At 52.7% G+C, this 13,179-nt stretch overlaps 3 protein-coding genes across 3 annotated transcripts; 2 read left to right on the top strand and 1 right to left on the bottom strand.

The window, feature by feature from the left end:
* Positions 1-57: 57 nt before the first annotated feature.
* On the bottom strand, positions 58-2,605 carry LY79DRAFT_510128 (heterokaryon incompatibility protein Het-C; the record flags this gene model as incomplete). The annotated part of the gene is made up of 5 exons (XM_060554127.1): positions 58-787; positions 843-2,095; positions 2,145-2,329; positions 2,390-2,417; positions 2,489-2,605. The coding sequence occupies 5 exons, from the start codon at positions 2,603-2,605 to the stop codon at positions 58-60; spliced, it is 2,313 nt and encodes a 770-aa protein (XP_060416943.1).
* Positions 2,606-5,867: 3,262 nt separating this feature from the next.
* On the top strand, positions 5,868-7,149 carry LY79DRAFT_667524 (cytochrome b5-like Heme/Steroid binding domain-containing protein; the record flags this gene model as incomplete). Its single annotated transcript, XM_060563390.1, has 2 exons — positions 5,868-6,691; positions 6,759-7,149. The coding sequence occupies 2 exons, from the start codon at positions 5,868-5,870 to the stop codon at positions 7,147-7,149; spliced, it is 1,215 nt and encodes a 404-aa protein (XP_060416942.1).
* A 1,047-nt stretch (positions 7,150-8,196) lies between these two features.
* LY79DRAFT_509841 (CC1-like family splicing factor) lies at positions 8,197-10,058 on the top strand (the record flags this gene model as incomplete). Its single annotated transcript, XM_060554094.1, has 4 exons — positions 8,197-8,861; positions 8,918-9,226; positions 9,279-9,743; positions 9,800-10,058. The coding sequence occupies 4 exons, from the start codon at positions 8,197-8,199 to the stop codon at positions 10,056-10,058; spliced, it is 1,698 nt and encodes a 565-aa protein (XP_060416941.1).
* Between the last annotated feature and the right edge of the window lie 3,121 nt (positions 10,059-13,179).

Raw genomic sequence — 13,179 nt, 5'->3', positions numbered from 1 at the left:
TCCCTCGACCCGGATCGCCAACTCTTGGCACTGTTCATTTCGATATCCCGCACTCACCTAGTAGCCGCCGTACTGGCCCGGATACTGGTTCCAGCCGCCTTGCTGATGATGAGGAGGCGGTTGCTGGTGGTGAGGGGGATACGGGGGTTGAGGGTGTCCACCGTATCCAGGACCACCATACCCAGGCGGACCGCCGTAACCTTGCGGGGGTTGCGGAGGACCCCACTGACCGGTGGGCGGAGGAGGCTGTTGGTCATAGCCTTGCGGTCCAGGCTGGCTGTAGTAGCTTGAGGCCTGACCTTGGGATGACTGGGAAGCCGAGTAGTGGTGACTGCTTCCTCCCTGGCTCTCGTGGTATCCGTAATCTGGTCGCGACGGAGGGAGGGGAGAGCTCGACAAGGGCTTCGTGTCATCGCCCTCCATGGAGCTCAGATCGCGCGTGCGAATCTGGTTCCATAGCGAACCCTGTACCTTGCCATGTCCCAGCTCACCGAAGCTGTCGAAAGCTCCATGGGAGTGAGTATGACCCGGACCTCCGACACTCTTCGTTCCGTCACCGCCGGTGAGAACATGGTTCCTTCCAGCCTTGACTGACTCGGACGAGAGCAGGTGAGACAGCTCGTGCTTGTAGGAACTCTCGTTTGCCCACTTGCGGACCGTCTCGAACATGTCCTTTTGAATCTGGATTCTGTCATCGCGGGCTGCCGGGTGGTGGAAAGCACGAAGGACGTCATTGACGACTTCATCGACAGGTACTCCGGGATTCTCCCAAGCGTAAAGAATACGCCTACAACATTGTCAGCTTGGCCTTAAAAGGCAAAGATCGCAGTCTGGTGACTTACGGGACAACATATTGCAAAATGGTAGCAGCAACTCTGCCCGCGCAGGAGTTCAGGATGTTGGTGAAGTGATCCTTGGATAGCATGGAGTGGGTAGGATTATCGCAGCTAGGGTTTTTCCAGGGCTCCAGCTGAGAGTTGGAGCTGGCATCAATGACAGTTGAGGAACCGTCCTTGAGGACCTTGGAGACCTGCGTGATGATGGGCCTGACAAACGGCGCCAACAGCCCCAGAATGAAGGCAGTGAGCGTCTCACTGATGTGGTCCAAGAGCTTTTCCAAGCCGGGGATCTTGGAGATCATGTTGCTGATAGACTTGACAATCTTATCTCGGAACTGCAGGATCGGGTAAATCTTCCGGGCCGTCTCGACAGGGTCGAAGTTGGTGCTCATGCCGGGTACTTGGTTTGCGCTATCGCGGCTGAGGTCCCCACGGCTAAGATCACTGCCCGAGCGGGTGTTCTGCTGCTCTTGAGCGGTTGATTGAGCTTGCAAATTGCGGGCCTGGCCAGCAAGGTCGCCGCCAATGCCTGGGAGCTGGCTGATAAGAGAAATGAAGTCGGTCGGCTTCGAGGAGCCAAGTCCCAGAAAGCCACGAGACCCAGTGCTGCCGCCAGTCATGTTCGAAGTCATGCCTTCAGCATTCTTGAGGGCAACATTCATTTCATCCACCTCAGACTGGGTGAAGTGGTCCGTAGCTTCGCCGAGAACAGAGTGTAGGAAATCAACAGCGCCAAAGGTCCCGGTGACAAGAGGGAAGACCCTGCGGCCATTAAGATTAATCTCGGTGGCAGTACCGCAGTGGGGATACACCTCGTGGTAGCCCAGCTCTCGCAGAGCAAGCTCACAGTAATTGCTGTGCGCGCTGAAGTCCTCCATGCAGTGAAGTGCCTGTCCGAGACAACGCAATGCCTCGCAAAGGTCGGCCTCCTTTCCGGAGCCATGTGATCCGCTTGTGTAGACCCGGCCGAAGTGGATGCTGCGGGCGAAGCTAAAGCGCAGGTAGCCAGCGCTGGTCGCCCAACCCCCAGATTCGTTGGCGATGTAGTTTTTCATGCCGGTGCGGGAATCGATCTGAGTTTCGATAGGGTCGACGGGACCACGAAGGCGAGGGTCGAACTTGCGCGCGTCCATGCCATCGGCATAGCCCAGGGGGTTGTCGATATGTTCCTCTGGACGGTAGACGCCCAGACGCTCTTCAGTTACCTCGAACTCTTCCGTCGCGTAGCCGAAGGCCATGAATGACAGAACCCAAATCTGTTGGAATAATAAGATAAAGAGTCAGGACAAAGCGCGACGCAGCAACTTTTGCCATGGGGATGATACAGACCAAAATTCTGATTGTGGGAGCGTTCACTCCTTTCAAGCTGCCTACATCGACGGCCTGGGAGTAGTCGCGAAGCCAATTTCCAAAGTAGACACGAGACACCAGCATGGAGGTCCATTTTTTGCCGTGCAAGAAGGCGATAGTCTTGAGCATATCCTCGATATCTGTGAGTAAACATGTCAGCAAGCCGTTGAGCGTAAGTGGGGGAACAGCAGATCACTCACCTCCATGACGCCAGTTGTGACCCTCGACCTGGCGATCACAATCCGTTAGTATGCAAAACGAAGTGGTGTTGTATCGAAGACCTTGTGGTGTCGAATTACCTGAGCAATGGAGGGGATGTTGCCGGCGCCAAAGGCGGCAGCGCGACCTGGTAGGAGCACCAGGAGTAGACAGAAGGCAAGGAGGATGGAACCTCTCCCGAGACCGGAAGACGCCATGATTCAGGGTCAGGGAGGCTCGGAAGTTTAGTCCAAAAATCGGTAAAGACTGCGTGTAAAGTTCAGTCGCACTGTTGCGTCAGAGGTTCTGGGCGATGGAGGGGTCACGCAAAACGGTCGGGTCCACGAGGTCAAGAATCAGCCTTGGAGGGGTAAAAGGTGAGTGAGGTGCGTTTAGGTGAGCGGAAAGGTTCAGGTTCGGCAAGACGAGGTAAGCTTTCAAAAGCAGTTGCCTCGGGTGATGCAAGACACGCAGGATAAGGTAGGGCAAAACAGGATGATTGGGGGGGGTTGAGTGAGAGGCAGAGAGGGAGCCAGAGCTGGAATGGACGAGCTGGATGACCTAGATGCTTGCGCAAACTTAGGAACTACATAGTGCAATCCTGTCCTTACATCCACCTTACGTAGGACTTGGACGGCAAAGACATGCCGCGCAAAGACTTTTGACGGCTTGGGTCGCAAACCTGGGGCCTTGAGAGTATTCTTAGATAATACGCCAGGCATGTGCGGGGCAAGCATGCTATCGTGGAATACTGGCCGGCTGCCCCTACACATGCTGACGACACCTCTGCGCTCTCATGCCCGATGGCAGGGAAATACTTTCCTGCCTTATCAAGGGAAACCCCAGAAAGCCGTCAGCTTGGCTGTTAACAGGATAATTTCTTAACTGTTGCATTGCGTCACGTGTGTGCCAACGCACAACTGCTGTGGGATGCGCGCCCACGCACGCGCGCGCACATATACGGATATACACACACACATACGTACGTACGTACGTAGTACGCGAGTATGCTATCTTTCTACTCCGTATATACCACGTAGCATACACTGGAGGGCAGACCACCAGTAGAGGTTGGATAGAAACAGTTCCGTTACTGGAATGTGCCCGGCAGGGTCGCGTTGGTGGCCTGGTTGACTTCCCTCATCTACGTGAGGTTGGCCGTTAATTGGCCCAAAGCAAGCTCGAACAGAGGGCATGACAGTAGAGCTGTCTGTTTGGTTCATGGAAGCTGCAAACGTACCGGAACTACCAACCTACCTACTTCCCTAGCTGCAAAGTTTCTCAAGCTATCTGAAAACAGCATTTGGTGGCAAGGGAGGTAGAGAGTACTTTGCCCTGGCGACATCAGATCCGAAAGGAAAAGTTGAATAACCTTCAATTGGCACCTAAACTAGCAGCCCGGTCCCCTGCCCCTCCTCTCTATGCGCTGAGCTCAGCACAACAGCGCCTAGCGAATGGCCCCCCAAAGCAACCCCCTCTTAGCACTGAGCACCCAATATGCCCCTCCATCCGAAAGCGCCCAGGCTTTCTTTTGCCCTAGGCGCGAATAAGCAGAGCCCCGCCGTTGGCCAAAGCTGTAGACGGTACTTGACCCAAAGGCCATGCGTCCCTGGCCAACTTCAGGCCTGTCCCCAGCACCATCGCCAGTCCAACGAGATGATCATACATGTTTATACCATAAGGTTGCTCGAGCCGCCGTGTTCGTTTCCTCATCCATTGTTGTTCGATTGTCCAAAGCTGGGCGCGAATTAACTTTACGGTTTGACAGCTGCGCGCAAGAATGAGGTGATACTGTGATACCTAGATATAGGTACTGGGTGGTCGGCTGGGTAGAGCCCCTGCAAGTCGATGCTTTTTCTTCTTCTCCTTCTGCTTCTTCTTCTTCCATGTGTAATTAATTATGTGCGCCTACTAAGCAATCAAAAGGCACTTTTCGCTGTTTCCGAAAGACGGACGAATTCAATGCGCGGCTCATCAGCCACGCTATGCAAAGCCACCATCTCTTAGTCCCCGGTCGTCGCGTCGCGGGGTCGATCGAGACAAATCGTGGGTGTAAGTACTAAATAAATTGACTTGAGCGAGTACGTACCTCAAAGCTGGTTTGACATGGTTCATGCAAATCTGCAGTGCAAAGACACACCCCCTTTACTTGACCCCAACAATGCTCGCTGTCACAGACCGCCGCTGCTGCCAGCAGATGCCACTTTGCCAGTCATTCTTTTTGGTGTCTGGGTCAATGGGAGTTCACGGGCCATTTGCCAGAAAGTACTCAGATGAGGAATGGCCTCGCACCCTCGCACCACCTTATCTAAAGTGTTCCAAGACATGCCCCTCGTTTCCAGACCACGGAAAGCCAGTTAGATAGATGGTGAGAAACAACAAGTGTTCGCTGTTGTCTATCAACGCGATAGAAACAGCCACCTCACTAGAATGGATTCATCACACCACCAGCGAGGGGGCCAGGGACCCCTCTGCACAGACCTCGCAGGCGGGAGACGATCCAACTGGGCCGCTAGCCGGCCTCGTTTGAATTTGCCTGGCATATCTGTACACAGTAATTCTCTTGGGCCTGGGATGCTTTGGCTCGGTGATTGTCGCGGACTTTCCATGGGGATAGTGGGCGTCCATGTAGCGTCGCTATCCCTGCCTCCCATTTCCCTTCTGTCTCAAACTGCCATGCAGCTTTGTTATGTTCGCCTTGTGAATTTGCCCAACTCTGCTGTTCTACTGTACTGTACTGAGCTGAGGCAGACGTAATCTCGGGGTTTGTACGGATATCCATCCTGCAAAAAATCACACAGTGTTCACAGTGTAAACCCTGAAGGGGGGGGAAAACCGGGTGAGGGTGGTCGGCTAGTGGAACCACACATGGGCTGTCCAAGCTTCCGCCAGGTCCCATAATGTGCCAAAGTAACGCCACCGTGCTGTAATTTTTTTGTCCTCGAGATTAGACTATCTCGTCGCGTAAAGGTACGGCCTATGGTAGGAGGCCAAGGGGGAAGCTCTCCTACCGATACCCTCCAGCCCCATCCCCAAATCAACCCCCCCTCCGATTAATTCCTCGATTCTCTCACCACCCTTCACCGTCCCACTGAGCCTCAGTCACATCGCCCCGGCCTCCTCCCATTTTCCCTCCCGGCCCTCCCGGCTCTTGGCTCCTCTTCCCTCTCTCATGGGTAGATCGCCTGCTTTTTGCCTCCTTTACCATATCTTAATACTTCTTTCTCCTTGCCCCTCCTCGCATCGACCACTGTCTCTGTCCCTATTGATAGGGCCTGCAACTGCAACTGCTACTGCGATTTCTGCTGCGACACTACCCGTCCACTCCCTTTGTTGTTTGCTATTCAACCTTCGCGTCTTGCCCACTTGAGACTTGATCACCAAACACTCGAAGCGACTACGCACCGATACGGCCTGTCCTACTCGTTTCCCCTTTCGACCATCTCTATTCAGCGGAGAACCCGCCGAATACTTAGCACCATGCCGTCGCGAACTCTGCCTACCTTCACTCGTGCCGAGGTCGAGGCCCACAACAACAAGAAGTCTTGCTATGTCACCATTGGCGCAAACGTCTACGACGTGACTGACTTCGCCCATGATCACCCTGGCGGCGCCGACTTGGTCTTTGAATATGCCGGCAAGGACGTCGAGGCGATACTGCGCGATCCCACCTCCCATCCCCACTCCGAGGCAGCTTACGAGGTTCTCGACGACTCGTTGGTCGGATTTGTCATCAACCAGAAGACGGTCAATGGATCAGTGAGCAGGGCCAACGGAACAGCGAACGGTAAAGTGAACGGGCATGCCAACGGAAACGGCAACGACAACGGCGTGTCCAAATCCGAAAACGAGGGAGTCAAAATGAACGAACGCGGCGAGCTCTGGGACGGCGAGCGGTGGGTTCACCCCCGAACCGGCATGGCCAGCGAAGAGGATCTGAGTAAGGAGACGGATTACACCAACGACTACAAGAAGCACAAGTTCCTCGACTTGAGTCGCCCTCTCTTCCCCCAGATCTGGTACGGCGGCTTCAGCAAGGAGTTCTATCTCGATCAAGTTCACCGACCCAGGCACTACAAGGGTGGCGAGTCTGCGCCCTTGTTTGGCAATTTTTTGGAGCCTCTGTCCAAGACGCCCTGGTGGGTTGTTCCGCTGGCGTGGCTTCCTCCCGTGGCATACAGTCTTTACCTTGCTAGGGACGGCATGAAAAGCACCATGGAGGAATCGCTTTACTTTGGCCTCGGACTTTTCCTTTGGACTCTGATCGAGTACATCTTGCACCGCTTCCTGTTCCATCTTGACCAGTAAGTCATTCTCGGCGCTTTCTGTGGTCGGTTGGAAGAAGAGTTGCAAAGCTAACAATACCTTTAGGTGGCTTCCCGACAACCGAGTTGGCATCACCGCCCACTTCCTCCTCCACGGTATTCACCACTACCTCCCCATGGACAAGTACCGCCTGGTCATGCCCCCGACGTTGTTCGTTGTCCTTGCTACGCCATTCTACAAGCTTGCACACTGTGTGTTCTCGTACAGCTGGCACGCCGCCACGGCTGTCTTTTGTGGAGGCATCTTCGGCTACGTCTGCTACGACCTGACCCATTACTTCCTCCACCACCAGAACCTACCTCTTTGGTACAAGGAGCTCAAGAAGTACCACCTTCAGCACCACTTTCTCGATTACGAACTCGGTTTCGGCGTCACCAGCCGGTTCTGGGACAGCGTCTTTGGCACGGAGTTGCCTCCCATTGTGAAGGCTAACTAATCCCAAACTACCAAAACCACTTTACCATCACCACCGCTACTATTACATACGTCTTGTCATAACGACAAATTTCGGGGCCTATTTCTAATGCCTGACGGAGCAGCATCTGTCCTCGTGATCACTTTGCCCCCTTGTATATACGTTTTTTAGGATTACTTTAACGCTGTAATGTGTTCGTTTCAAGGGCAGTCTTAGGAAATAGCTCAAGATGAGCTTTACGTCTTACAGCGCCCCAGCCGACTGTGATGCGGCTAGGAAGAGCCGCCATGGTCTCATGGCAGGCTGTTTTAGTACAGAGTATTTTGAATGATACCACACACATCGAGATTATGCCATAAAGCAAATAGACTGCACGTTCATTCCGCTTGCCCGTGACCCTTGCAGGTGACGAGTTTGGTGTGTACATGGCGAGAGGATCATAGCTTGGCCTCGATTCTTACGGATTGCTAGGGAACGAATAGAGTATATTCGTTGACGCCATGGGCACATCTGAAGACGCTGTTCACGGGCAGTCGCAAAGGGGGGGGGTCTGGTCGGGCCTTCAGTTGGAAGTCAGTTTTTGCATGTTGTAATGCTGCATCTTTCGCCCCTGCCCTTGGGATCACAAATCTTTGGTCACGTGATTATCTGATCTGTTGGATTTCTGGAATCCGCACTAAGGGTACCTTGAGTAAGTTCCAGCCAAGTAGGTAGGTATCGAAGGTTCAATCGTGGGAAAGTGCAGTGCAACCGCGGCGTGCCTGGAACTTGTCTTTCTGAGTCAGCTCCGCCCTTGTTTCGTATTAGGTAAGACACTCTCTTTCCGCGGTCACATTCTAGACATGCTTGGCTATGGTCCCTACTTGCGGGCCTCCCAACCAAGAAATCGCCCGTCTGCTACTGCATTGGTTGTTTCCGAGACCACGCCAGCCTCTCCCCATCTCACGCACACGCTTTCCCTCCAACAACGCCACAGCAAATTCTGCTTTCCAGGTAGAAGCAGTGCGCAAAAGCGCAGAAACACCATTCAAATTTGCTACTGCTCACCAAGTTGACGCAAAGAACAAGATGTCGGGCCTCGACGTAGAGGCGTTGCTTGACGCCACCGCGAAAAGCTCAACCGAGAACAAGACACACGATGTTGACGAACGTCCCAACGGCGACCGTCCTGAGCGCAGGGAGCGCGATCGTGCCCGCGATGGAAGCCGTGATCGGGACTACGACCGTCGTCGCCGAGACCGCGACCGCCGCGACCGGAGCACGACACGAAGCCGTCGCGGGACTCCGGACGACATCAAGGCATCTACCCCTCGAAGCGACGCGGGCAGCCACAAGAGTAGGCGGAGAAGCAGAAGCCGCGATGATGACCGCCGTCACTCACGTCGTCACAGAGGAGATGGTGATTACTACAGAGGCGGACGAGCCCGCTCCCGCTCTCGCTCGCCCCACCGCTCTTACCGCTCATCCCGCGACGACTACCGCGAACGCCGCGATCGATCCGATCGCTACTCTGGGGACCATCGCCGGGCAAAGGATGATGATCGCCCAGAGGCCTCTTCTAAGCGTGAGGCCACACCACAACTTACTGAAGATGAACGGGATCGCCGCACTGTTTTTGTCCAGCAGCTCGCCGCCCGCCTTCGCACACGCGACCTGAAGGCGTTTTTTGAAAAGGTCGGCCCTGTCACCGAGGCCCAGATTGTCAAGGACCGTATCAGCCAGAGATCCAAGGGGTATGTGTGTTTGAATCCAGGCCGTTATATGATCCAATGCTAACCATGCTCCACAGAGTCGGTTACGTTGAATTCAAGAACGAGGACTCTGTCACCCAAGCTCTTCAACTTACTGGACAGAAATTGCTAGGTATCCCTATCATTGTTCAGATGACGGAGGCCGAGAAGAACCGACAGGTTCGCACCACCGAAACCACAGCCGCTCACCCAAACTCCATCCCCTTCCACCGACTTTATGTTGGCAACATTCACTTCAACGTCACCGAGCAGGACTTACAGGCCGTCTTTGAACCCTTCGGCGAGCTTGAGTTCGTCCAGCTCCAGAAGGACGATAACGGACGCAGCCGAGGCTATGGCTTCGTACAGTATGTTTCCTTCCCACCTCCGGCTTTGGACAGGCCTGCTGACCAACCCCAGATACCGCGAAGCCAGCCAAGCCAGAGAGGCCCTTGAGAAGATGAACGGATTCGATCTTGCTGGTCGCCCGATTCGCGTTGGCCTCGGAAACGATAAGTTTACCCCTGAGAGCACTGCCAACATATTGCAGAGATTTCCTGGCCAAAACCCGCAGTATCAGGGTTCTGCATTCTCTGGCGCGGGCGGTCGCGGCCCTCAGACATCGGCGTTCGATCGTGCGGGTGGCAGAGATAGCGAGAAGTCTGGCGGCGCTAGCGCCCTCGACGACACTGATGTCGCCGGCGTCAATTTTAACAATTACAGCCGTGATGCCCTGATGAGAAAGCTTGCCAGGACTGACGATGCTTCCAACGGAGTAGATGAGCGACAGGTGCTGAAGCCCAAGACCGAGACCAAGCCTCTGCCTGTCAACGTCAACATGGCCAGCCGATGCGTCGTCTTGCACAACATGTTTGATCCCGAAGAGTAAGTCAATCATGTACTGAAGCATTCATTACCTTCGCATGCTAACCTCAATATAGGGAAGAGGGCGACGATTGGGTCAAGGAGTTGGAGGATGACGTCCGGCAGGAGGCAGAAACCAAATACGGCCGTGTCGTCCACATCTCCGTCGACCCGAACTCGAAGGGTGACATTTACCTGAAGTTCGACAAGGTCCAGGGTGGCGAGAATGCTATCAGAGGTCTCAACGGCCGATACTTCGGAGGCAGGATGATCGACGCGTCACCTGTTGTAGATGCCGTCTACAGCAGTTTGTTCTCTCGCACAAGAGCGATCTGAAAGCTAATATATGGCCTCGCAAAGCATCGTCTAGGATCCACATAGTAGGTTAAATCTTATCCATCAAACAAAAGTCTTCTCTGACATCAGTAGCGAGTCGATGTCCCTGATATCCATTCCACCCGAAAAAAACGGAGACCGCGGAACAACGACTTTTGGTCCCCTGTTCTCTAGTCGTCAGTTGTGTCCAGCCAAGTTTGTGTCGCCTCGGAGCAAAAGGTTTAACCCAGCAACATTGGAGAGCAGATCGACTCCGCACTGATTCTCTGCAGAAAGCATACTTGATTGCACCTTCGATCGCCAACCATTTTTTGGCTGATATTTGTACCTTAGGTTGTTTCGTTAAAATGCGCTCCTGTTACATGCGGAGCCTGTATGGCATGTTGCCAAGAACGGCGTCTGGGTAAGGAACAAGGAAGCTATAGCTACGAAGTCCACTTAGGTACTAAATCTGTTTTTAGTATAATTGCTGTACCCCGGGTGGACTGACATGCTTACCGGCCTGCCTGGTTTCGCTGTATTTTCTCTCACTATGATGTATCCATTCTGCTCCCTTGGCATATTTTGGCTCATAACCATAAGTGCGCCATCTTGTACTGACTTGGTTGGCCAGATGAAGGCTATCTCGGTTTCAGGCACCAGTGTGTTCCTGCTGTCATGCTCAAGCTTGGAAAGTCTAACCTCTCCATCCCAACGGTTGACTCAAAGTTGCTATCACCTCCCTCTTCACCATGGTCCGGAACATGGGCCCTTTCAAATTCTTATATGCAGCAAGCACCTCGAGTCCGAAACCCACAACACACATGGGTTCTTCTCTTCCCCAAATTACTGCTTTCTGCGCACAGTTGCCTAGTTAGAGACAAGTCTCTTTGTGTAAAATAGCCCCAAGGTAATCTTACTATTTAAAAATGAAGTTATAGAAGCACCTTGGGCATGCCGGCTCCCCTTGTCTAAGTGCTGCCTCAACGTAGCCCATTGTTTCGGAAGCCCTTTAATTCACTCATATTTCACCCTAATGGGGATGGAGCGCAAGAGCAGCTTTAGTTGTCTTGGCTGAGGCATGCAAGCCCTGGTGTGCGTCTTGGTCACAACGTGTATTGCTTCCGGAATCAAGCTCAAACAGCTCTCAGTGATTTACGATGCCCTATAAGGAATTCTTTTCCTGCCGCCCTTTCTTTCTTGCCGTTCTTTGCTTAGACTTACTTTCCTTCTCTAAACTCCTCACCACTACTTTCACTCTAGTAATAAGCCGTTATTTCTCTTCCATCATGTGTGACTGTGGTTACTGTCAGAACACAGTTTTCCTCCAGCCACAGGGCATATGATATACACACCATTGACCCAATATACTGTATTGTTCCTACTTACGAGTTCTTTACATATTGCTCAAAGGCGTTGGTCCATGAGCCCTAGACTTGATGTTGAGCCAAGAAGCCGAGTCGATAACTAGTCCTCCACACTACTGTAAAGAGCGCCCTGGCCAGCATCACGACTTCAACATCACCAAGGCCCGCCTTGATCAGTTTGGGCGAGAACTACCATTCTCTTCTCTCGCCCCTTGAGGTCGATAGACTATTCTCGAACAGGAACTCTTCATGGCTCTCGCGAGGTCCCACCCTTTCAAGTGGAAGATAGGATAAAACTCCTCTCTCTGTTTTCACTCCACATCTCACAACCTTGTTGTTCTTCCTCGTTTTTCTATTCACCACAAACTCTCTCCATACCCATCTGGTTCATTCCCATCTCTTCTCCTCTCTCAATCTCGCCATTTACACTAAATCGTCCTAACCACTCCAAAAACGCCATCCTTGGGCTTTCCACCATCTTTTAATCCTCTTTTTGGATCTCGGTTCTTCAAAACCTCTCGACGTTCCACGTCAAGCTCCCACAGTCTGCTACCCGGAACCATTTCTTAGGGTTACGGCTGAATATTGCTTTGGAAGAAAGCCGTAGATCGACATCAATGTAAGACCTCGTTCTCTTCTCCCACATTCTCCCCCACTTCGCCACTTTGCCAATACCTCGCTCGCTCTCCATTGTCTCAAATGAAATCGCTGACACTCGTTCTCGTTCTCTAGTATAGATCATACACGGTATCACGTGCTTTTGACAATATACAAGAAGAACAGCTTGTCGACTTTTGTGCTTTTGCTTGGGGGCAGTATTTGCTCTTGACACGAGAGTCTGGCAACATTGGTCAAGAATTGAAGAGCTTCTTGTTCTCGGCCGAGTCCTCGATAGGCAAGTCACATCAAGCGTTGAACGCCATCGAACTTCAGTTGACGATGGAACAGACAGCACCGGGTTCAGTTGGCTCCATCGGCAGAGTACTTGCCTTCCGCCATAGCAATTCGCTCCAGACATTGGACTACATCGTCCCAGGGCAGAACAAACGACTTCTCTGGCCATTTATCAAGTCGCGTTGGTAGCCTTGGTCATTTGTGTCGGTATGTGAGAACTCTCTGCATATTTTTCGCGTCTGCTTTCCTCCTCCCCTCTCTCATTCAATGCCTGGTAATCCTCAGCATTCCCTGCTGGGTAATGTCAATGACAAACATGCTGATCACTCTCTCTCTCCCTACTGGTATTCTTGTCATAGCAAGTGTCTGAGAGATGAGTCAACACTGATCAAGCATGATGGTTTCCATTGTTCTTCTTCTTTATCCTTGTAAAAACATCTGCTTGTAATTGGTTTGAGGGGGGTGTAACCTGAATCACGGGATAGGGGGTTATGAGGTTCGTTGGTCCTGGGTGTTCACCTTGGCTCACCTTGGCTCACCTGATGAGCTCAGGAAATGCACAGCTTACCTGCACCACCACCCCATCATATTGTGTATTCATCCTCCAAGATCATCTGGGTGCCTCTCCTTAAAAGGTTAGCGCAGTTTGCTCCTGCCTCCTGCGCAGACAACAATCTACCTTTTCCCAACTATCAACAACTCTTTCACTCCTCCCAGTTTCTTCTCACACCAGCCCTTACCAGGAGCCTACATCCTAGTGTTTCCCCCTTCCCTTTCTAATTCTCATCATCTTGGAATTATTTTCTCGATATTTCCATTTCCATCGAGAGTATCAAAGCCTCGTCATCCCCTACAAGCATCCTTTACCCCAAGCATTGACA

Source organism: Colletotrichum navitas (assembly GCF_030913465.1).
Source record: "Colletotrichum navitas strain CBS 125086 chromosome Unknown LY79scaffold_13, whole genome shotgun sequence".
NCBI classification, from domain to species: domain Eukaryota; kingdom Fungi; phylum Ascomycota; class Sordariomycetes; order Glomerellales; family Glomerellaceae; genus Colletotrichum; species Colletotrichum navitas.
This window is presented reverse-complemented; position numbering and strand designations above follow the sequence as displayed.